The sequence below is a fragment of the Rhipicephalus microplus genome, chromosome 2 (assembly GCF_043290135.1).
Source record: "Rhipicephalus microplus isolate Deutch F79 chromosome 2, USDA_Rmic, whole genome shotgun sequence".
NCBI lineage: Eukaryota > Metazoa > Arthropoda > Arachnida > Ixodida > Ixodidae > Rhipicephalus > Rhipicephalus microplus.
In genome coordinates, this window is record NC_134701.1 from 271169680 (window position 1) to 271192981 (window position 23302).

At 45.5% G+C, this 23302-nt stretch overlaps 1 protein-coding gene across 1 annotated transcript in view; it reads left to right on the forward strand.

Annotated features, from left to right (window-relative positions):
• The window catches only part of Ube3a (ubiquitin protein ligase E3A), a 66556-nt gene that overhangs the window by 40430 nt on the left and 2824 nt on the right, over positions 1-23302 (forward strand). The window contains exons 7-15 of the mRNA XM_037420974.2: positions 318-621; positions 2376-2537; positions 3325-3642; positions 4579-4723; positions 7180-7385; positions 12405-12572; positions 14248-14403; positions 19347-19417; positions 19878-20021. Of these exons, the coding sequence (XP_037276871.2) occupies positions 318-621; positions 2376-2537; positions 3325-3642; positions 4579-4723; positions 7180-7385; positions 12405-12572; positions 14248-14403; positions 19347-19417; positions 19878-20021 (1674 nt within the window). The remainder of the gene's footprint in view (positions 1-317; positions 622-2375; positions 2538-3324; positions 3643-4578; positions 4724-7179; positions 7386-12404; positions 12573-14247; positions 14404-19346; positions 19418-19877; positions 20022-23302) is intronic.

Genomic DNA, 23302 nt, shown 5'->3' on the forward strand with positions numbered 1-23302 from the left:
ACATTTAATATGCAAAATATTTTCACACACACACATATTATGTGTGTGTGTGTGTGTGTGTGTGTGTGTGTGTGTGTGTGTTGTCTATTAAGATTTTATGTTATTCCTTTCTTCCTTCTATACTGCTCCTTCCTAACATATTTTGTACATTGTGCATGCCTATGCTGTATAGAAATGTATGTGTACGCTGCCTTGTGTATGGGACTCTTCAAGCTACATTTCACCACTTTTGGATGTTGGAAATAAACTATATATATGTATTGATCGATAGTTCAATCGATTGATCAATCGATCGATTGGGTTGATTTATTTTGCAGGTACCACAAGGCGTACCAGAGTGATCCCAGCATGCTATCCGTGTTTGTGGTGCTGCTAGAGCTTCCTCTGCTCGAGGGACCCCTGAGTGGGAGTGCGTTGCACGCGCTCTGTCGGGCTTGCGCCCTACTGCCGCCCGAGGCCCAGGCACGGCTGGCCAAACAGTGGGGGGCCCAGTGCCCTCCTCACCGGCTGCGTAACACCCTCAACGCACTGCATCAGGTGCTGACTGCACGCGTCATCGAGGGGCACTTTGGCCGAGACTTTGGCGTTGCCGACGATGAGCTTTTGGTGGCCTCAATCAAGGTTGGTGTGCAGTAGTGTCTTGCTCCATTGTTAAGGTGCCAGCATGGATTTTCAGGAATACTTTGTCATCGTGCGACAATTCGACGTAAAAGTAATTGCACGCAATGAGTAGGCAACAGCCAAAAAAAGTTTCTTATCATTTTAAGCACCTGTCACACAGTCCAATCACTTTCCTAAATGCCGTTCTCCTTGTGTTCCTTCTGAATAAAAATTTGCTTGAGAGTCGATCCATGTCGTGTGCATTCCTTTCGTCCTTGATCTTTTTGAGCGCTGCGCCGTGCTAAGTTTGAATTTTCCTGAAAGGCAAGTATATTTCTTGAGGAGGCTCATTTTTTAACGTGGTCAGAAAACGACTGGGTCAGCATAGTTTGCTGCCTCATTGGGCCTGCATATGTGGCCTTTTGTTTATGTAGAGGCACAGCATTGTAGACTGGTGACACTAGCTGTAATGAGTAAGCTTTGAAAAATGTGGCTTCAACTAGAGATTGAGAAGTGAAGATGTGCTGTTGACTGCAGCCAATAGGTTGCTTACCCGTGCATTCTGCTGTTTGTATTGAAAGAGCTTAAGGAATTCTTCAGTCAGAGCTTTGGTCGCAATAAAATTCTCCAAATTAAAATCCACCTGAGGAAAGTTGAATACCGTCGCATGATTCCACCAGCACACAGTTCCTCCTTATAGTTATACTGCAGTTCTTTTGAAAGGGCTAGTAAACAACCCCTAGGTCCAAAAATTGTTGTAAAAAGAATTATGTGCTCTGTTATGTCGTGAACATGCTGCTGCAGGAATTTTGCGAATACATGCTCTAATAAGGAAGTTACAGGGGCTAGAAGATCGCGTTTAGGTGGTTTCAAATTTTCGCACGGCCTCGCCACCCTTCTCCTTCAGAGGGAGGGGAAGGGGTGGCCTGTTGTCGTGACTCCGCTCACTTTGGCACTGTGACAACACGTCAGCGATTGACGTCATTGGCGAACTCGATCAGTCGCAACGCACTTCTGCTTGCTGCGATGCCTGGTTGTTTACTTTTTACCCGGTGCTGATGCTTCTCCGCAGCCCAGTCGCTTGATTCGCAGCAAAACTGCGTTCCGAAACCCAGACATGAAGTTAGCCTGATTTTCCTGGAGTTCGATTTTTTGGGAGCAGACTGTCGTGCCATCTGGGAGCAACAACATAAAACACAAATAATGTGCCTAATAGTGGGTGGGCTGATCAACAGGGGGCGCGACAATCTACTCACTCCCCAAAACTGGGTCAGTAAAGTGTCCCGATTTCGATGCATGGAGCCTATGGGGAGTTTCACAACTTGTGTGATTTAGTAGCTCTATCGTAGCTGTGGGTGGGAACAGGAACTGTCGTTGACTTCACTACTGTTTGTTGAAACCTGGTTTAGACATATTGACGAGCTGCGTGCTGCATCACCTCGCTGATCGCCAAGTTGTTGCCACTGCGCGTGCAAGGAGCATTTGGTCAGGTGTAGGAAAGGAGTGCGGGAATTGTTTTTCGAAATGGAGGTGCTGTGCAGTGTGCAGCTTTGTGTAATTCAGAAAACGTGATCGCTGCGGTCTACTCTATGAATTACAGAGCTTGCTGGGGGTGAAGGGGTATACAAAAGAACGTTGGAGCCTGTTGACTGGCCCTTTAATGAGTTGTTGGGACTCTTCTGGGTGCCACGTGCCGCTTTTAGAAATATTGCAGAATCGCATTTTGCAAATTCTTATTGTAGTGATGTGTGTCATGCCTGTGGCCACGGTTTCAGACAATGAAGATTCTGTTCATGTCCAATGTGCTTGGAGGGGAGCTGGAACAATGTAGAGAAGAAGAGGATGAAGTACTGACTACAGACGACGGTCGGCCTCTTCCTAAGGACCCATCTCAGATGCTCAAGGACGATACACTGTGGGACCTTCTGGGTGTCAAGGTATCTTAATTCTAATGTTTTCGGTGTGTTTTAGACCATTTCAAACAGGTCTAGGCTGTTTCTGAGTGCCGGCTTTGTCGCCACTGATCAAATAGGTTGCCCTGTGGGGAAAGCACATAAGCTCCACACAAAAGCATTGAAATAGTGGGCTTGAAATGGCATGATTACTCTGCTCAGCGACAACTTATCTTGACAGTGGAGCAAAGGCTATGAAGATGTGGTTTCCTCACATTTTTGTTACTAGTATTACTATACAAGTATCATGGTAGGTTGCCGCTGATTTTGTGCAAGTTTCAGTTTTGCTCGCTCGCAGCATTCATTGGCAATTCAGGCTGATGGCACCTTACCCCGGTATAGATGTGACAGATAACATGCTTGGTCTTTTTTGACTGTCACTTTGTCACGGAGAACAATATGACGAGGTTATGGCCCAGTCCAATGCTAAACTATGTCCAACGCATTGGCAATGTCATGTTTACTTCGAAAACAGGTGTGTGGAAAACTTGGTGATGTCTAAAAAAATTTAAAAAAGCAACAAAAGAAGTAGTTCAGCCAAGATTAAATTTTTTTCAGTTTGCCTGCACTTTCCCCCCAATGTCCTATTTGCCGTGCGACCAACGTTGTGTCGGCTTTATGTAACTCGGCCCTCAGACTGAAAAGGTTGGAGACACCTGGTTTAAATTCTAGAGTATTTCCCCACAGTGTGATTCGTGGTCAAATTGTAGTCATATCATGCAAAGCCCTAGAATCTAACATAATTTTTCTGTCTTCACGCTCTCTTCACTAGGTGGCTGACTGCCGCAAGCCACTAATACCATGGGAAGAGTTTTACAACGAGCCCTTAAGTGAGCAGCTCGAAACGGACCGAGGTTTTGTGCACTCCCGGGGGGGCAACACCAAGGAAGGCCACTTCTCCTTTCTTGGTCACGGTTTTGTCCTGACGCCCGCCGTGAAGGCGTTGGGCCTGTACTATGACAACCGCATCCGAATGTACAGTGAACGTCACCTGTCAGTGATTCAAATGCTGGTCGGTGGCGCACCAACTAACCCCTACCTTCGGCTCAATGTGCGCCGGGATCACCTCATTGATGATGCACTTCACAGGGTATGTGTTACAGCGGTGATGGAGCTGGGTCCTTTGTTCTCCCACATGACCTGGAGTTTGTCTAGAAAGTCGCTAAATCATCGCAGTGAGCTTCTAGTCTACCTATCAGGGATCGCATGAATAAATGAGTGAATGAATGAAGCTTTACTTCCACTGAACAGTTACACAATCAAGGGTTGTGAGAGTAAAGTTGAGGAAAAACTGATTGAGAAATCTCGCTCTTCTCACAAGCACTGAAACGGGTCAGCAATGTAATTTAGTGGAAGCAGTAGAAAAAAGGCAGTAAAAGCACACTAACTGATGCAGCATATAATAATATACAGCACGCACGTTTGACATGTTTACATTAAGAAATGCATAAAAAATGCTGTGAGAAAATTGTCATCAGAAAACAAGCATCCGTTAAACCCTTGCATGTAATTTAGGAGACTAGCAACAGAAAACAGTATGAGACAATCAAAATGAATTCACAGTAAGTTATGTAAAAAATAATTCAGACAAATTAGATGTTTTAAACTGTGAAATGTCAATACTTAATTTACAAGATTCATTTAATAAGCTGGTAAATTATTGTTCACTGTTTGCAAGGCACAAGTTGAACGACAAGACTGAGCCTTCCATAGTTCGGTCCTCTTAATAATAGCCTCCCCTTGTTATAGCCCTTCGCAGTAAATCGTCCTGGCAAGACTACTAAAGGAAATTTGGCAAAGTTCAATACCTCACTTCCCCCTTTTTTTTCAGTGTAGAGTTAATGCATCTTGGCCTTATCCCTCATGTAATAGCAGTTTGCATGCAACAAAATGATTGGCCGTCATTGCAAGCGTATCAACAAGTATCAGCAGTGCAGCAGCAGAAGTGCAGTTTAATGAAAGCTGTTTGTTATGGCTGCGATGCACTCGGCTTACAAATATTGCGCCTTGTGCTTTTTGCCTGCAGCTAGAGTTTGTCGCCATGGAAAGCCCGTCAAGCCTGAAGAAGCAGCTGGTCGTGGAGTTTGAAGGGGAGCAGGGCATTGACGAAGGCGGTGTCTCAAAGGAGTTTTTTCAGCTTGTTGTCGAGGAAATCTTCAACCCTGACATAGGTGAGTAGCGTTCTCACCTTCATCAGTTACACGGACAGTTATAGATGATTTCCCACAGCAGTACACAGGTGCAGGCATGTTTGATCATGTCATCGTAACTGCCCTTTTCCATCCCCACCCATTGGGTCAGCAAAGCGGCCATGGCCATACCACACAAGCTAGTTTCAGCAGGGTGTAGTCAAGTGACGTGTTTCCGTAACAAAACATGGTTCTACCTATAATCTCCTAAAAGTTGATAGCGTTCAGATATCTGCATTTGTTTCGTATGTACGTATATCACGCCACGGCAATAAGTGCTACCTTTATTCTACTTCACATTTCTGGTTTATGCCTTTGGTTGTTGTACAGTAAAAGCATGTAAATTCGAACTCGAAGGGGCCTGTAAAATTGTTTAAATTAAACGGAGCTTTAATTAGCGGATGGTTGCTAGAATGAACAGACATGGTGCCACACTGTGCCGGCAGAGACTGAAGAAACCACCTCTGGACATGGTATTGCAGATTAGTTGTTGCTACTCATTGGTGGCAGTAGATTTTCTAAATGAAGTTTATGGAGCTCTAACTCTGTTCCGGTTCAGTCTTCGACTTCAGTCTACAAACAAAGTAATTGATCAGTCAGTGATATGCCAGAAAAAAAGCACCATTATGCATTTATGTGAGAAGTGAGCCTTAAAGTCGAGACATATAATGCTATTTATGCTGCCATACACCCCTATTTACATGACAGAGTTAATTTAATTCAAGTTAAAAGTAATCAGTAATTCGCATGTGCTTGCACTCATTTTGTCGCAACTCCATGAGCATTGTTTGCAGCTTGCTGAAAAGTTCCATTGCAGTATCAGAATTCTCATCTGCTCTGAAATGCACCTGTTTTATTGCTTTTCATACTCTGGAAAATTTGGTTTGGTATGGTTATTCAACACATTGTCATCACTCTGCGGCCGACTTCTGCGAAGAGCGATGAAAAACAGGCACTTCCAGTTCGAATTAACAGTTGTGGACACGGAAGCATTTGAATTATCGCCAGTTTTGCCCCCATAGATACACTACACAGGGCTGTGCTGGGACCAGGACGTCAGGTCAATTTAAATGTAAGTTCAAATTAACCAAGTTCAAAATAACGAGCTTTTACTGCATTAGCAACTGCCTGTAACTGGGGTTATAAGCCAACATGGCAGCAGCTATGCAGGTGTGATCTCTATATTTGGTACGAACTCACTTTTGCTTTTGGCCTACTCTCCTGACAACAACAAATAAGTGGTGATATGGCTATCATTTTGGGTCATCTCACACTGGGCGTGAAGCATCAGGTATCCTCTGTCTTTGTTATTGAGATCAGCTGCTGTTACTGAGAATATGAGATGAATCGTGATTGCATTGCTCTAGAAGCTTCAGGATATAAATATAAGAAGAATGGCGATTTGGGCTCGTTGGTTTGAATTCATGATAATAAGGGTTGCAGCGCGAGCACGAATGTGCTAGAAGAAACAGACGAAAGTCGAGGTACGGAAGGCAAAGAGGACAACACGAGCGCTGATAACGAAAACACCTTCCTTATCCGCTTGAAGAACACGCAAATTATTCGCGGACAAGAAACTAGAAAGTGGACAAGAAACAGCGTTCGTGTTGTCCTCTTTGCCTTCCGTACCTCGACTTTCGTCTGTTTCTTCTAGCACATTCGTGCTCGCGCTGCAACCCTTATTATCATGAATATAAGTATAAAGCGGAACAAAAACATTGGTATCGAAATTACTGATCCCACAGTGTACGATGACGACATGATAAAGTCGAGGCAGAAAGAAGTGGTGTTCACAGGTGCTGCCGTCTGCTCGCTTTTACTTGCTTAACACTTGTGCACAGACGTTATGGGTACGCAAAGCAGATGATGCAGCTCGAGTGGAGACATAATGGTGCACAGCCAAAAGGTCATGGCATGGGGAAGGCCATGGTGCAGTGGCACCACCATGTAGTTTTGATTGAACAAGCCACCTGCGGAAAACTGTCGGTATGCCACTGAACAAAACCCAGGGGTTCTGGCATTTCTGCCCATATGCCTGAACTTATCCATAGTCAACGAAATTCAATTTTGTCCAAGTACTGTGACTGTGAGTAAGATGTTGTGAAACAGGTGAACTCAGGCATGGCACATAAATGGGGAAAACGGACCTTGATTTGATATCTTTCCACTCTGTATTGAGCTTACCCGGAGGTTATGGTGTCAAATCCCGATTGAGGTAATGACATTTCAATGGTGGAGAAGGGCTAGAGTTCTGTATATTTGAATTTTGATGTATGTCAAACCTGATGGTCAAAATTTTCTGAGCCCTCCACTACAGCATCCCTCATAATCATATCAAGGTTTTAGGATGCCAAACCCCATCAATTATTATATTTCACTGTGTATTCTGGAAGCAAGATCTTATGAATCACAGATTTTTGTGGTGGTTCTGTTTCCAGCGATGTTCACTCTGAATAATGAGACTCAAACGTACTGGTTCAACCCAACGTCCTTCGAGAGTGACGCCCAGTTCAAGTTGATTGGAATCATCTTGGGTTTGGCTATATACAACAATGTCATCCTGGATGTGCACTTCCCCATGGTCGTGTACCGGAAACTGCTCGGTCGCAGGGGCACCTTCCATGATCTCCTGGACTGGAATCCTGTGAGCATAGAGATAATTTTTCTTCCTTTTCACAGAGCAATAGCAAACAGCGTAGTGCTAATTAGGTGCAGGACCCAGAAAAATGCAGCACAGGCCAGGCGTTTTTTTAGTGGACACGTGCAAATAGTGAATCTCAGGTTATAAGCGAATAGTGATTTCGGTCGAATTATTTCGAATAGAATTCGAATAGTATATGTATTGCAAACTAGAAAGAAAAATATGAGTATATCTGTCATGAGCCAGCTAACCTGCACAATATTTAAAGAAAATTGAAACAAGGCCTGTGCACATACCATTTTTTGCATCAAAGAAAGCGAAAACAACTTTGAGTGCCGTATTTACTCGCATAATCCTTGCATTTTTTTTTGCGGAAAGCCGATGAAAAGCTGGGGTGTGCAACAAATTTGTGGGGAAAATTTTCTGCGAAAATGTATAGAGGGAAAAAGAGAACGAACTGGCCGCAAATCAGGATTGTCACGCCAGCAATTAACTAACTGCAAGCTTTTAGAAGTACTAGTCAAGGCTTATCTTAACAATAAAACCACAGGTTCAACACAAGGCAAGATTTATTTGAGACACAAAACCCGAAAGCATATACAGCCGACTCTCATTAATTCAAACTCGAAGGGACCTCTGAATTTTGTTTGAATTATTAAGAAGTTTGAATTATCATTAGTTCTCAGATAGATGACTCTGGGCGAGGTGACACCACACATTATGGCTAGGCATTAATTTTATCCCATTTAAAAATTTTTAGTTTTTTTAAACCTCAACTGCACGCAATGAAGAGAAAGCAGAGGTGTAAGGTTCACAATTTTATCGGCCATTTACTGCTGATCAGACCTGTTAACGAAATCGTGAACTGCCAACTGCTTCTTTGTTATATGTGCCTTCAGCACATAGCTCTCTATACCAGTTGAGAAGCATCATGGTGTACCATCCATGTGCTTTGTTTCAAACATTTGTTTACTAGCAAAGCCTTTTTCCTTGAAGGCCCGAGGTGCTTATTTTTCATTTTTAGACTGTTAAGAATATATAGGCTTGCAAATTTTAAACAGTAGTGGGAAAGCAGCAGATATTTTCTTTTATGGAACTGCAAAAAGTATGAATTAATCGAATGATCGAGTTTGAATTAAGAGGCTTTTAAATACATTGAAAGAATAGAGGGCCAACCAAAAAATTGAATTTTGTTTGAATTAACTGAAAGTTTGAATTATCAGAGGTTTTGAATTATTGCGAGTTTACTGTAGAAGAGAATTAGAATACTGTTTGCAAAGTTTGTGGGCATTGTGGTGTAGGGTCAGTGTTCGTTATTCAACAGGAGACCACAAAAGGTTAGCATACAATGTCCACCTTGGGCTGATGGCCATTTAATGCGAAATTGTTTACAATTGCCTTTTGACAAAATAAAGCTATCCATCCAAGTCTGGCACATGCAAGGCCCAACAGGTCTTGGTGGCTTTCAGCTGCCGTCGCCTGCAGCAAACGCAAAACTCGTTGACTCCGAAGAGCCTATCATCGGCCCTGTTGCTTGTTGTTTAGTGTAGTGTAATCAATCACTTTCAACTTGAAACCAGCTGTGTAGCTTCGGCATCACCCCGTAGCATAAGCAATAAAATGGACACAACGTACAATACAGGCTGCAGCGCGCACTCCCCACTTTGACTTGGCTTATATTAGATTGGGGCTCCGTGTCTTGATAGTACGCATAATGGTTAAGAGATGGTGATGGGCTATTGTGGGCTATTATCATCAGTGTTTAGAAGGAGCAGACAACATTACTGCGGCAGTTTTTGGGAGTGCGATAATTACTCATGAAAAAAAATCGTATTCTTGTTGGGCGATGTGGGGGAGGGAGGGGTGCCAGTATTACGCAAGTATATATAGTAGTAGATTTCACTTTCAGACTTTCGGTAGAATACATGTGATAGCCTGTAAAATGTGTTAATTTTTAAAATGTGCTATAGTTCGAGCATATAAGTTGGTATAACGAGCTTTTAAACTTGAAAAATGAATCGGTGCGAGGACAATATCTTCATTCAACCTTGAAGTAAGGGCTTCATGGCGTTGTGATTTTTTTTTTCCTGATAGGTACACGGCTTGGCACTGCTGCACTGCAATGCCACCACCTTTGCAGGGCGTCACATGCAGACTAATATGCATCTATTCGTTCGTTTCAAATAATTGAAAATTTTCAATAATTTAAATTCAATTTGAAATGAATTCAACTACTGCAATCTTTGTTAAAATGCTTTCGACTGTGTTACCTAATTTGAACTCCACTTTCTGCCACTATGAACCTACTAGCCCAGCAACAATCTCTTCAGATTGACAAAGCATTTTAACAGTTATACTTTTTTTCCGTTTAACTTTTATCCAAATAGACTGGCGATGAGAAATAATTCTCTGGGCATCATCCCCACCTAATTTGGTTGGATTTTTTCATTAAGAAAAGTCAGTTATATAGCAAGGGCGAAGCAATGAATGTAATGGCAGCAAATTGTAATTTTATGCAAAGTTATACTGGGGGCTAACTCGTTTAGATCCAGTCTCGCGTAACTCTATAAAATGCTGGTGTAAGAGAATATGGCTGCTCCAGAGAGAGAAGCAGATTTCGCACCGTCTTGCTGAGATGTTGCAAGGTATACAAGCCGTACACTGATGCCTGCCAGTGCGCAGTGACCATGACTGCGCCCTTGGAATAAAAGTTCACAGTTGCTGCCTGACCAACCCCCTTCATATCTTTAAAATTTTCATGCTTTTTCAAGACTGGTGGGGCATTTCATTTCTGCTTGTGCAGCATTCGATGCCAGTTTTTGAATGCGGGGTGATGTTATCGCACTCTGCTTCCGGGCAGTGGAGATAAATCTGCTCGTTTGATCTCTGCTTCAACCGCGTTAGTCTTGTGCCCACTGGGATGCTTTTGACCGCAAGTAGAGCTTACTATGCGCGGGAAAAGGTTATTGATTTGGATTTTGTATGGTACATGGCAGCGACAGCAAAAACCAGCTGAGAGTAGAGTGTCGATATAATTGCTATTGCACTGAAAGGTATCTTAATGTACCCTCTGAAAATGACAGATTTGTTCATCTTGGCTCTCATGGTTTACTTAATGTTGAGTAACTTCAAGAAGCTGAAGCATCACGCTTGCAATCAACTTGGCAGTAACTGTCACAATTCTGAGAACGACAGCTATTGAGGCATCTGAAGAAGACTAAATTGATGCGTCATGCAGGTTTTTTAAAGGGGGACTTTGGTGCATTTTCAAACATACAGAGACAATGTTGTTTTCAAATAGTGTTGACACTCCTCTAACTGCTAGAAGGGTTCATTTAGCTGAGACCCATTTAAATATACAATTAACGGTGTGTCAAAACCAAAACTGAAACGGGAAGTTTTTTTGTGCTGGGTATGCGATGATGTCATAAAATACCTTACACTCTGCCACAGCTGGCCGAGGTATAAACAAAGCACACGTGCTTGTTCTATCACACAAAAAGCAAGCTGGATGTCATCTGACACAGAATCAAGATGTGCCAGCCTGTCTGAGTGACGAGTTTATCGATGATGCAGCTACTATCTGAGCGCGGAAGCATGGCCTCCTGATTTCGAGCCGTCGGTGTGTAAAGCTGTTGACATGCCCTGCATCGATCTCCTCAGTGCTTAATATTGTCTATGCTTAGTGTAAGACCCAGTGTCAACGACGACTTTTCGTGTTGCTCAAGTAAATCAAATGCACACTACCATATTTGTGTGCCACAGTGCACTTTCAATCGGCATAAGGAAACTCATCCTGATCAGGCTACTCCACGATCGAAAATGCCCACGGAGTACTGTGATTTACACACTAACAACGAGCCTTTACTGCGGTCGCAACACATTAAGCCACTTTCAGTTATGGTCATGTACGACCACTGTCGAATCATCCTACCGTGTTTCAAACATTGTGTAATTTAAATGCCGGATAAAACTAAAGCGCTATCGGGATTGGGTGAATCTGGATTGAAAGTGTCTTAGTAACACCCGAATAACAAAATGTATATTTGCAGTAAACATTCTAGAATGTTTTGAAACGACCAGTGTTATGCGCACAGTCGTTCGCTTCCTTACAGTAGGGTTGAGGAATGCACCAAGAAATGAAGTGAGGCTAACCGTTGAGAAGGTGGTGTGTTGCAAGAGAGCCTGATCATGCTATCCCGTCCTACTATTGAAAACCGTCCTCCAAGTTTTTCATCACACCCTGTGCAGATGACAAAAACCAACGACTGCGCTGGCATCATCGTTGCCTCGTAGAAGAAAGTGCACGCGCCATACGTCTGCTGGGCGAGGCAGGGTAGGAAAAAAGTAGACAAGTTGCATCGCATACATAGGGTAGCCCACGTTTATAGGTGCAATTCCAGAATTGGCTACCAATTTATGAACCTCATTTTTCTAAAGCACTATACGACTTACGGCTGTATAATCTGGCACATATCATCAGGGTACTGAAGAGAACTTGTGTTGAAAGTTTTATTGAAATTGGTGAATACAAAAAATAGCCGGAGTTCCCCTTTAAACATACCTCTAATCTGCCAGCATGCAGCTCTGTAACCCCTAGTGGGAAATTGTTTAAATTTCATGAAAACTACAAATATTGTAGTGAATCATGAACATGTAATTATCAATGCTTCATACATTTCATGTTCAAAAAGAAAAGGAACATGTGCTTCACGGAGTCATCATTTGTGTTTATTGAAAAAAGATATTGTGTATTTGTATGGTTGATGGTGTCATTAAAACACATGGTGGATAATATGGTGTTGCTTCCTAACTGTGATCATGTGACAGTCTTGCATTTTTTCTTGGTGTGTATTTATTTTATATATTTTCCATTGCAATAGAACTGCAGGCACTTGTTCGTCAGCACTTGTGTTTTCTGCTTCTTACCCTCCGTGCCGTCTTCACGCCATTTTCATCGCAGTAATATGACCAAAAGGTTTGTGGGTCCCTAATTTGAATTCTTGTGTCTCTTGTATGCAGAGTTTAGCAAAGGGCTTACAGCAGCTGCTGGACTACAAAGGGTACGACATGGAAGAAGTGTTTGTGCAAAGCTTTAGAATTACCTACCAGGATGTGTTTGGCACCATGCTTTCCCACGACCTCAAGGAACATGGCGACACCATTCTAGTCAACCAGGACAACAAATGGGTCAGTCGCAGTTCATTCCATTTTGGGAAAAAACAACCTCAACAGTATGAAAAGGCTGGGCCTTGCTTGTTGTCATTCTGCATTATTATTTCTTGCCCTAGCCCCGTCAAAGCATGGGGAAAGCTTGCATCATTCAGAAATAGAAGCATGCCACTAAACAATCTGTTAATAGTATTCACTTAGGTCCTCAGGCTTTGAAGTATGGTTCACCATTAAAGAGGATGCCATAGTAGCATTTCGCTACCAAATACAGCTGATTTATGCTGTGAGGGCTTATCTACTACATTTTAATGCATAGATTTAGACTTTTACACCTTACTAGGCTGTTTCTTTCTTGATAAGAAAACCGTGCTCGGTTACATCAGCTTTAGATTGCACGTTAGGTGTTCCCTGTAAATGCAGAAAGTGTTGTCTTTCGTCCACTGGTCAGCACCGTGCAAATATTTTTATTCCATATTTTAATTCATAGTTCAGAAAATTTGATTGGTTGATGTATTGTCAACTCGTTTAGCATCATACACTATACATTCTGCACGCGTCCAGATACGTTTTATTTAGCAGGGGCTGCTAGATGACACACACGAAATGAATCTATATCATGCCCTTAAACTTTCCTCATGTCTGTTGTCTAGTTTAGTTGGTGAAATGAATTTATATCATGCCCTTAAACTTTCTCCCATGGCTGTTGTCTAGTTTAGTAGGTTTATACAGAAAACTTGCATACGAAGTCTTGAATCCTGCGACAACTGAAATGAATTCGTCACTTACTATTAGTTAAAAAATTTTTAGCCACCAATGCTAGCATCATTCTGATGGGGATGTAGGTGTCGACTCTGAGGTCAGTGGCTAAACACTTGGAGAAAGTGAACTAGACTGAAATTGAGATTTAATCTAGTCTTATTCAAGGATCAAGTTGAATAGGGCAGTCTTCAAGCAATCGTGTGGATGTTCCAAATATTTGCATATCCCTACTGGTTTTCATAAAAGACAAGTTTAAATGGGCACATATTGTGTTAATTTTGTGGTGATAACTGTGATTGAACTCCTTTTTTGCCAATTGCTGAACAGAATTCTTAGACTAGGTCTACAGTAGAATCTCAATGATATTTTACAGTTGATCTGAATTTTGCGATGATATAAATTATCAAGTTGCTTCGGACGGATTACGTTATATAAAATGCTCTGTGATTCAGTGTTATACCAACGGTTTCCCCAGCAATCGCGGATGATACAAATGCACGATTGACTGTTGCACCCAAGTGGCGCAATGCGGCTTGTCCGCTCGTGTCAACTTGCAGTGCTGTTTATCTGGCCATTTAGGCGGTAAGGGGCGAATGAATTTTTGGCGAGCTTTGCTGGTTTCGCTCTCTTCGAGGCCAAGTGTGAACACACCTTAAACGCCAGCAGCGTGAGTGAGAACCCCACAGCACGGTTTTATTCCTTTCAGGCGGCTTTCTTGAGAGACAGCGAAGGCAGAAAATGTTCAAAAGAACACCATGGACTTTTTAAGCAAAAAGTGCTTGACGCCAACCGTGTTCCTGTTCTCCTTCATGATCAGCTTTAACTTGTTTTGATTCATACAGATTCTGGATGATACGAATATTTTGTGTGCTTCCTACGAATTCATATCATCGAGGCTCTGCTGTAACTCCTTTCTTACTTTATTTCCTCACAGGAATTTGTTGACTCGTACACTGACTTTTTGCTCAACAAGAGCATAGAGAAGCAGTTTCGTGCATTTCGTCGTGGTTTCTTACTCGTGACTGACGACTCTCCCTTGGAGATGCTCTTCCGGCCAGAAGAAGTGGAACTGCTGGTATGCGGCAGCAAGGTAGGTAATAGCGATTGTTGCCTCGTACCAGGCTTTTTGCGATAGGTAGGTAAGCTCTCCCAGCTTCGGGCCTCTTTGAGGATAAATGTTAAATCAAGTATATACTTTATGATAAAAATAAACCTCTCGACTTCTAGCACACTTGCCTGTAGCTCTAAGCACTAAACCGTGATTGTGCATTTCTCTTTTACCAGTGCAAACTATCTACTTGAAAAACTGGTGCTTGCATGAATCTAGCACAAACAAAAGTGTATCTTGAGTGCTAATGCATTTATTTCTCACATTGTTGCCCTCTAACTAGTCCTGGCTCCTTGAGATCCTGCATTATGTGCATCATTTTAAGAGATCGGTGGACTGTTGTGTCAGGATAAAATGTTACCAAGATGCTGGTAACATCACTTCAAACAGTGCTAGTGATGTGCATAGCTTTTCTTCATCTTGTGCATTGTGTTTTTTAGTAGTGCTCCCATATTTAGTGCTTACTGTTTCTAGAGCTGAAGATTCAAAACACATTGGTGTAACAAAAAAAAAACAAATGGGCCCACATGCACGTCTTGGGACAAAAGCTTAAACTAAACTGTGGGCAGGCAGTCGCTCATCTCTCTCTGCTCTTTCATTGACATCCTCGTACGAAGTCACGCTGTTACATTTTTTGTCACATAGAATCAACCTGCCGAATCTTTTATGTTACCAATATGTTTCTGAATGGTAAGCTTCTCTCGTAAATTTTCTGTCTTTCGAAAAGCCAGCCGAAGTGGAGTGTTTCATTCTTTAAAAAAGCTTAGCTTTAGAAAGATTTGGTACATAAAAGCCTTTGTCTGGTCAGAATCGTGCTCTCAAAATGCCAATGCATTACAGAAAGCTTTCGGTCACAGAACTCGTGGGAACTTGCTGTGGAGAACGACACACTTTTAGAGTGAACGGACGCAGTAAACACGGTCGGACCAAACCAAACAACACACATTTATTTAATTGCTTTTAGATCGACGATATCATCAGCCAAATTAATATACATCAATTGTGATCAACACTCTAAGACAACCCTACACAATATTCCATACACTCGACAACATAACATACCGTAAAAACCCGCGTATAGCCCGGGGTTTTTTTCTAGATTTTAGGGTGCGAAATTTCGGCCCCGTACTATATGCGGGTCCCAAGAATTTTCGGCCCAAATTCAGTTTCGGTTTCGGCATAGCGCGGTGCTATCATCATCATCAGCTGTCTGCGCGCTTCTGCGCTAGGTAGTGTTAGCGGCGTTAGTCTTAACTGGTCAGTTGGTCAGTGGCCTTTGCTTCAACTTGGTGCCCATAATGACGGCCTCGATTTTGCTCCTGTGATTTTACGCCATGTCAGGACCGCGCAGGCAGTACTCTGCTGCTTTTAAAAGAAAAGTTATCGCTGCTGCCGAAACCATCGGCAACTGTGCCGCGGAGCGGCAGTTCGGAGTCAACGAGCGGAGCATTCGCGGTTGGCGGAAGCAGAAGGAAGCCCTCTTTGCATGCAGCGGCCAGCGAAAAAGTTTCCGCGGACCAAAAAATGGAGCATTTCCTGACGTGGAACGAGAACTCACAGACTTTGTGCGGGAGCAGCGAGCTGCACATCTCGCTGTCAACATCGAGCTGCTACAAGCGAAGGCAAGGGAGATCGCTCGAGACAAAGGCATTCAGCCGGAGGATTTCAAAGCGAGCAAGCATTGGGTGTCTCGCTTCATGCGCCGCGCTGGGTTCTCCCTACGTCGGCGTACGTCGATCTCCCAGAAGCTACCAGAGAGCTACGAAGAGCACCTCGTGGCTTTTCAAAGGTACATAATTGTGTTGCGAAAGGCAGTCCCCTTTCAGCTGGGCCAGATCGGCAACGCGGATCAGACGCCGGTCTACCTGGATATGCCCTCGGCGCTGACGGTGCATCAAAAAGGCTCCAGGCAAGTTATCGTGCGGTCGACTGGAAACGAAAAAACGCGGGTGACTGTAATGTTATCCTGCACGGCTGACGGTCGCAAGCTGCCACCCTACGTGGTGTTCAAACGAAAGACGCTGCCGAAGGGGGAGAAGTTCCCGAAAAATGTCGTCGTCCGCTGCCAGGACAAGGGGTGGATGGACGAATCGTTAGTCCTTGACTGGATAAAGTCCGTGTGGTGTCGACGGCCCGGAGCACTGCTGGGGCTCCCTTCGATGCTTGTGCTCGACGCGTTTCGGTGTCACCTGGCCGACTCCGTAAAGCGACTGCTGCGCGACTCCCGCACCGAGCTCGTCGTCATCCCGGGAGGGATGACATCACAGCTGCAGCCGCTTGATGTGTGCCTTAATAAGCCATTTAAGGACCATGTCAAGCGCCTGTACGTGGAGTGGATGAGGTCCGGAGAACCAGAAGTGACCCCTGCCGGACGGCTGAAACGGGCCTCGCCAGCGATGCTCTGCTCGTGGATAGTCGAGGCTTGGGCCTGCATTCCAGAGGCGCTCGTTTGCCGCGCCTTCAAAAAGTGCTCCATCTCCAACGCGCTTGATGGCACTGAGGATGATGTGCTGTGGGAGAACATTTCCGACAAGGGAGCTTCGGAAGAGAGTGCGTCCGACGACGAGGATGAATGAAATGTCAATAAATGCATTTTTTCCATTTTCCTCGGACTATATTCGGGTGAAAACTTTTTTTCTCACGTTTGCTATCCCCGAATTACACCCCGGACTATATGCGGGTCCGAGCTATATGCGGGTTTTTACGGTACTCAAGGTGGCGAACGCACAAGAGCCCACGAGCGATGACCTGTGGTGCCGTCCTCACGAGCCCATCGCAAAAGATAACTGTTCGCTCCAACTGCCACACGCCAAAGAGCCGCCTATCTCACATGTGCCGCCACCCAGACTTGCCGCCAGGCATCATTGCCGGCACCACCGCACAAACCATAATGATGATGGTGGAAACAAACGCTCGCGAGCACAACGCCACTTACTGCTTGGTAGTTGTGAACCTGAAATGCAGCCTATGTGTGATACACGTGCGCCACAAGGCGTAACAACTTTACAGGAGGTGTTAGCACCCCTCACATTCTCCCAACCTTAATTCAAACCATATCCTGAAAAGAAAAACAGAGAAAGCCGCTACACAAGCTCTAACAAAAGATGAACACATGTCCATAAAGGATGTCGTGCTTCACGACACCGCCGCTGGTCGACGCTGCTGCACTGTGCGGCTCGACGACTTCACCCCAGTACCGGTTCCGCAACGGCAACGTCGCCGTTGGCGCAAGGCACTGTCACTCGTGTTGACACGCCTTCTGGTTGCGGCTAGCACTCACGAGGGCCTCAGAAAGCAGGCAGTTGCGCAGGTCCCAGGCATGTTCATCACCCGATATCACGACATATTCCTGGCCAACGACGAAGACGACGTCCGGAAGCCAGCCAGCGGCGGGTTACATCACTCTCGCTGCGCACACTCAAAGCACTTGACGGAACAATGCAGTAGGGCACAGGGAAGGAAGTTTCAGGCTTCTCGCCCACGTGGTACGATGGTCAGCTCTGCTAGCAAATACATTGGCGGCGCCCGAGACACCCAGCAAAAATAAAATAAAGGTCACTTTTCCTAACTCGTGCATCGCAAGATGAAAAAAAAAAAAGTGAGAGAAGCAGAGTTCAGCGCCTCAACGCCAAGATCCTTTAGTTGTGCCTCGTGCGACAGGCGGCTGCGCAGAGCCTTAGGCCTAATGAGTCGCTTGGCAACAACCTGCATCCAGCGAGGATCCAGCCTAGGTGCAAAGGATGCAGCTGCAAGGAGACATCTACAATGTAAGGTGGCCCTACTCATTCGACGCACACAGCAACTTACCGAGCGATTGGTGCCCACTGTCCCGGATGGTGTCACGACACCCTGGCGTCGAGCCGCTAGACAAGCTAGCAACGACGCTGACTCCTCGAGCCCAAAGAGATAGACGAAGCTATCTACAGAAAATCAGACCAATCTCGAGGCTTCTGTACTCACTCTCTTCGGCTTTGGCCTACAGTCCACGTGCTCTAAGCTTTGCTCACCCCAGGATGCAGACAGCATGGCTCTTCCCAACTGAAAACGTTCTTTAATTCCAACTACACACACACAAAAAAAAACACTTGCGAGCAGAAAAAAAAAACGCATTGTGCCAACAAGTTCAAACATGTCACAACAACCAATCCTCCTTGCTCTCAACAAAGCACATCGCCGACACTAGCAATGCAAGTCCATTTAGGCCTACTCTACCCCAGCTCAAACAAAGGTTGTAGCGAACCATGAAAAACTGTCGTCCGATGCTCCAAGAGCCCCACGTTGGGCGCCAGTGTGGGGACTCACTGTGGAGAATGCCACGCTCTTGGAGTAAATGGACACAGTAGACACGGTCAGACCAAACAAAGCAACACAAATTCATTTACCTGCTTTTAGGTCGACGATATTGTCAGCCGAATTAATATACATCAATTGGATCAACACGCTAAGACAACCTTACACAATACCTCATACACTCAACAGCATAACATACAAAAGGCGGCGAACGCTTGACTCGCCACGAGGGCCCGCGAGCAATGACCCCCGGTGCCGTCCTCACGGGCCCATCATGAAAGACAACTGTTCGCTCTAACCGCCACATGCCAAAGAGCCACCTATCTCACATGTACCATCACTCAGGCTTGCTGGAAGGCGTTAGTGCCGGCGCCACTGCACAAACCATGGTGATGATGGTGGAAACAAGCGCTAGTTGTGAAACAAGCGCTAGTTGTGAACCTGAAATGCGGCCTATGTGCGATACACGTGCGCCACGAGGCGCAAGCAACTTTACAGGGAGTGTTAGCACCCCTACAAACTGATTGTTATTGTGCAATTTAGCTCGAACAAGTGATTTAAAAAAGTTGGCAATTTGTATAACTATTTTATTATTTCCGATTGAACTTAAATGCTTTTGTGTGTCATTTTTTCAGAATTTTGACTTCAACGCTCTTGAGGAGTCAACAGAGTATGACGGCTACGCTGCAAACAGTCCTATTATTAGGTAATGCGCTTGTTCTTGCATTTTATTTTTTTAAATGTGTTGCTAAGTGCATAGCTATGCCTTAACCAAAGTACAAGCTCGATCTAGCTTAGTAGTTTATAGGCAGAGTGCTTTACTGGCACATCACTGTGAACAAAACATGCTGCTACATTAGACATGCAAAAGTTTTGCCCAACATGGGATGCCTACAGCATGGCCCCATCCAGCCCACAGAAAATGGCATGCATTCTTGTACGGAATGCATTCTTGTATGAAAAATTAATCTTGTACGGGAATAGGCATCACGATGATATGCATAGTATAACCTGTATAACGTTGTACTAGTTGTAAAAATGTGCACAAATAAATTTCGAGAACCTGTTATGCCTCAACTGTGGCACGCACGTCATTACTAATCCATTTGAATCAATGCTAATGCGTGTTTTTTTTCTTCTTCCTCGTCTTCTTTGATCTGATGCAGACATTTTTGGGAGCTGGTGCACGAATTCAGCCAGGAGCAAAAACGAAAACTGCTTCAGTTCGCGACAGGCAGTGACCGGGTGCCCGTGGGTGGTCTCTCGAAGCTCAAGCTGGTAATTGCGCGCCACGGTACAGACTCGGAAAGGTTAGCAGGAAAACTGCATTTTATTATTTCAATGTTCCCTCCTCTCTGGATGTTGTGTGCGCTTATGTTTTGATGTAGATCTCACGTGAACAAGGTGGACCAGTTGGTGATGCATGATTTAAGAGTCTGCGCTTGTCCTTGTCTTTTTCCCGTCCGTGTTTTCTACCGCGTAGTACTCTTAGCTCATGTGAACAGTCTGCCACGGCCGCCGATTCTTCGAACACCGCCGCGCGCACCGATCCAGGCGGCCATCTTTCACTTCTGCGCGCGTAGGCACACTGTCCAAGTTCTTTTACGGGCGAGTTTCGCGGACCTTTCAAGCAAGGTACCTAACCTGCCTCCTTCTCGTTTGTTTTGGTTTTCAAGGTCGCCTTCCCGCCGCATCTCCTCTCTTTATCGCAACTCCTTGCCCTTCTCTCGTAAATTTGCTCTCCTCTCTTGATCACAACCCCTTCGCCTACGGAGGAAGGAAATGCCTTCGCCCGTCTCCACCGCTCCGGGACGCCCGCCACGCTGGCTCGAATTAGTTTTGTTTTCTGACTGGAAACGGGCCCAGAGCTGTTCCACACGGTCTGAGATGTGTGTCGCGTGTGCGCGTATTGCTCGCTCTTGGTGTTCGTGTGGGGTCATGATGGCCGGCGGAGGGACTAGCACGCTTTTTCTTGCCGCTCAACAAAATGTCGAAAGTGTGACTGCTTGGCTTGAGCGTAATCCCCGCGTTAGGTGCCGCGTTGCGGAGCGCTTGCTCATAGCTGTTGACCACCTGGCTGCCAACTTGCCGCTTCGGGCGTTCCGGTCGGAGATTCACCATCTCCGCAGCTGAATAGCTGCGGAGATGGTGAATATTTTGTGGGTGGCGGTGACGGCTACATGCGCGCGAAACTGTTTTCGCGAGGCCGACTTCGTCGAAGTCGGGCCCGATGCCGATCCTATAGATGCCGAACAGGACCACTGCGGCAGTGATCTGTGGCAGTGCGTCGTCGACTCCGACCTGGGAGAGCGGGTGGGACATCTGTTGCGATGGTTTAATTATGGCCGATGATGATGCCGACACTGCGGAACTGTGCACGGATGGGGGCATTGTGAATTAAGTACATGGCGAGAGCGATTTGAAGGAATGGGATTGTGAGAACGACGAAACTTCGGAGCCAGTGATTATGCAGCTTATGCCACGGGCCTCGGCGAACGAGCACCCTGCCGTTTTAAACGAACTCGAGACCGCCCTTATCGTTTCTGCTCTTCGAAACACTCGCATCACGGACTTTTGGGGGCAAGAAAAGTTTGTGTTTTCACTCGCAACTTCTTTTTTAAAGCTGTGTTTCATTTACTACAAACTTCGGGATACAGCAAACGGATGCCGCGTCACGCTCAGGTTCGTTATAAGCGGGCTCGACTGTAATGATGTTCGAGTGGATTAACAAACTCATAGAACAACATCGGCATGTATTAAGAACAAACAAGCATTTAATTAGAATGTGAGCAGTATGGTATGAGCTAACAAAAAAATAAATCAAGGGGAAAAATACAAATATGTACGATGAAAACAACAACTACAAGACAAACTAAAAGATCTTTACAATGACAAATGTAGATGTCGTGTTTTCTTAATAATATACCACGACAACAAGGAGATGAAAAGGGACACAAGGAGAGAGAGAGAAAAAAACTTTATTGGACACAATGGGCCTGCAATTTGGTCTCGGTGGCTTTAGGTGGCGGCTCGTAGTCCCTGGACACGGGCGGAATCCTTGGCCTGCCGGACGGCCCAGAGTTGCTCGTTCAGCTCTGGGCTTTGGAGGGCCGCCTCCCAGCGGCGGCGACGCCGACGAAGAAGGTCCCCCGCGGCTCCTGCAACCGGGGCGGAGGCAGGAACGAGTGAGCTCGAGGCTCCCTGTGATTTGGTATTGACGGACGCTATAGGCGCATCGCGATTGGTGGCATTTTCACGACTGTCGTCGCCGGCACATTCCCAGAGCATGTGGCTCAGCGTTGCTCTGTGCCCGCACGCTTTACACATATCAGTGGGGTATATGTTCAGGTAGAGGTGGCGTAGAACGACCGGGCTAGGGTAGGAATGGGTTTGGAGTAAGCGAAAGCTTACGGCATCGCACCTGTTTAATTTCTCGTGCGGTGGTGGGAACCTACGCCTTTCGAGCTTGTAGTGTTGGGTGATGTCACGGAACGTTGTAAGACGATCACCCCATGACCATTCTGAATCTTGTTGCTGCGTGCCTATCAAAGTGCCTTGATCCAGCAGATGCATCGCCCCGCTCTCGGAGTCAGAGGCGGCGGCCACATAGTGAGCCGCGGCTCGGCAAGCGGAACGCTGGTGTGTGCCGGGGTCCATAGGAGGAAAACCGTGGGAATTTGGGGTTATGAGTGCGACGTCGAGTCGCCATCTCCGCACATTTGAAGGATGCGCGCCGCTTCCCACGAGATACGGCCGCGCCGGAAACTGTGGACTGCCGCCTGCGAGTCGCTTATCATAATCTCTGCATGCGGCACGGCGGCGAGTGCTAAGGCTATCGCGGCTTCTTCGGCTGCCTCCGTGTGTCCCGTCGTCACCGTGGCGCTCGCGAGGCATGTTTCCTGATGGTCAACGACCACAGTTGTGTGGGCTCTTCTCCCTTCTCCATATCTCGCGGCGTCTACATATACCCCGTCCGTACTGTTACCAAACTTCTTTTGAAGCTGTCTAGCACGCTCGTTACGCCGTCCGATGTGGTGCGTTGGGTGCATATTCTTAGGAATCGGCGGAACGATCAAGCGGTCGCAGACTGAGGTAGGAACCTCCATCTTTTCTCCTTACTGAGCGTGATATCTGATGCCCAGTGACTCAAGGATGTGTCGACCCGTCTTTGATTTGGTTAAGCGTTCGTATTGCACAACGTCATGGGCCTTAATTAACTCGTCCAGTGAGTCGTGAAGTCCTAGCTCTAGAAATCTTTCGGTACTCGTATTGATCGGGAGGCCGATAGCTCTCTTAAAAGCCTTTCGTATCATGCGGTTGATTATGTTTTTTTCTGAGCCTATCCACTTGAGGTAAGGGGCAACGTATGTTATTAGGCTTATCACGTAGGCCTGCACGAGACGGATCGCGCAGCGTTCGCGCAGACCGTTATGTCTATTTTTGATACGACGCAAAAGTCTGATCGTGTCGTCTACTGAGTGATGGAGTCGGCGCACAGTCTCACTGTTATGGCCATTTGCCTGTATATGTAAACCCAGAATTCGAATTGTGTCTACGTGTGGTATGGAAGTGCCGTCTGACAACAGAACAC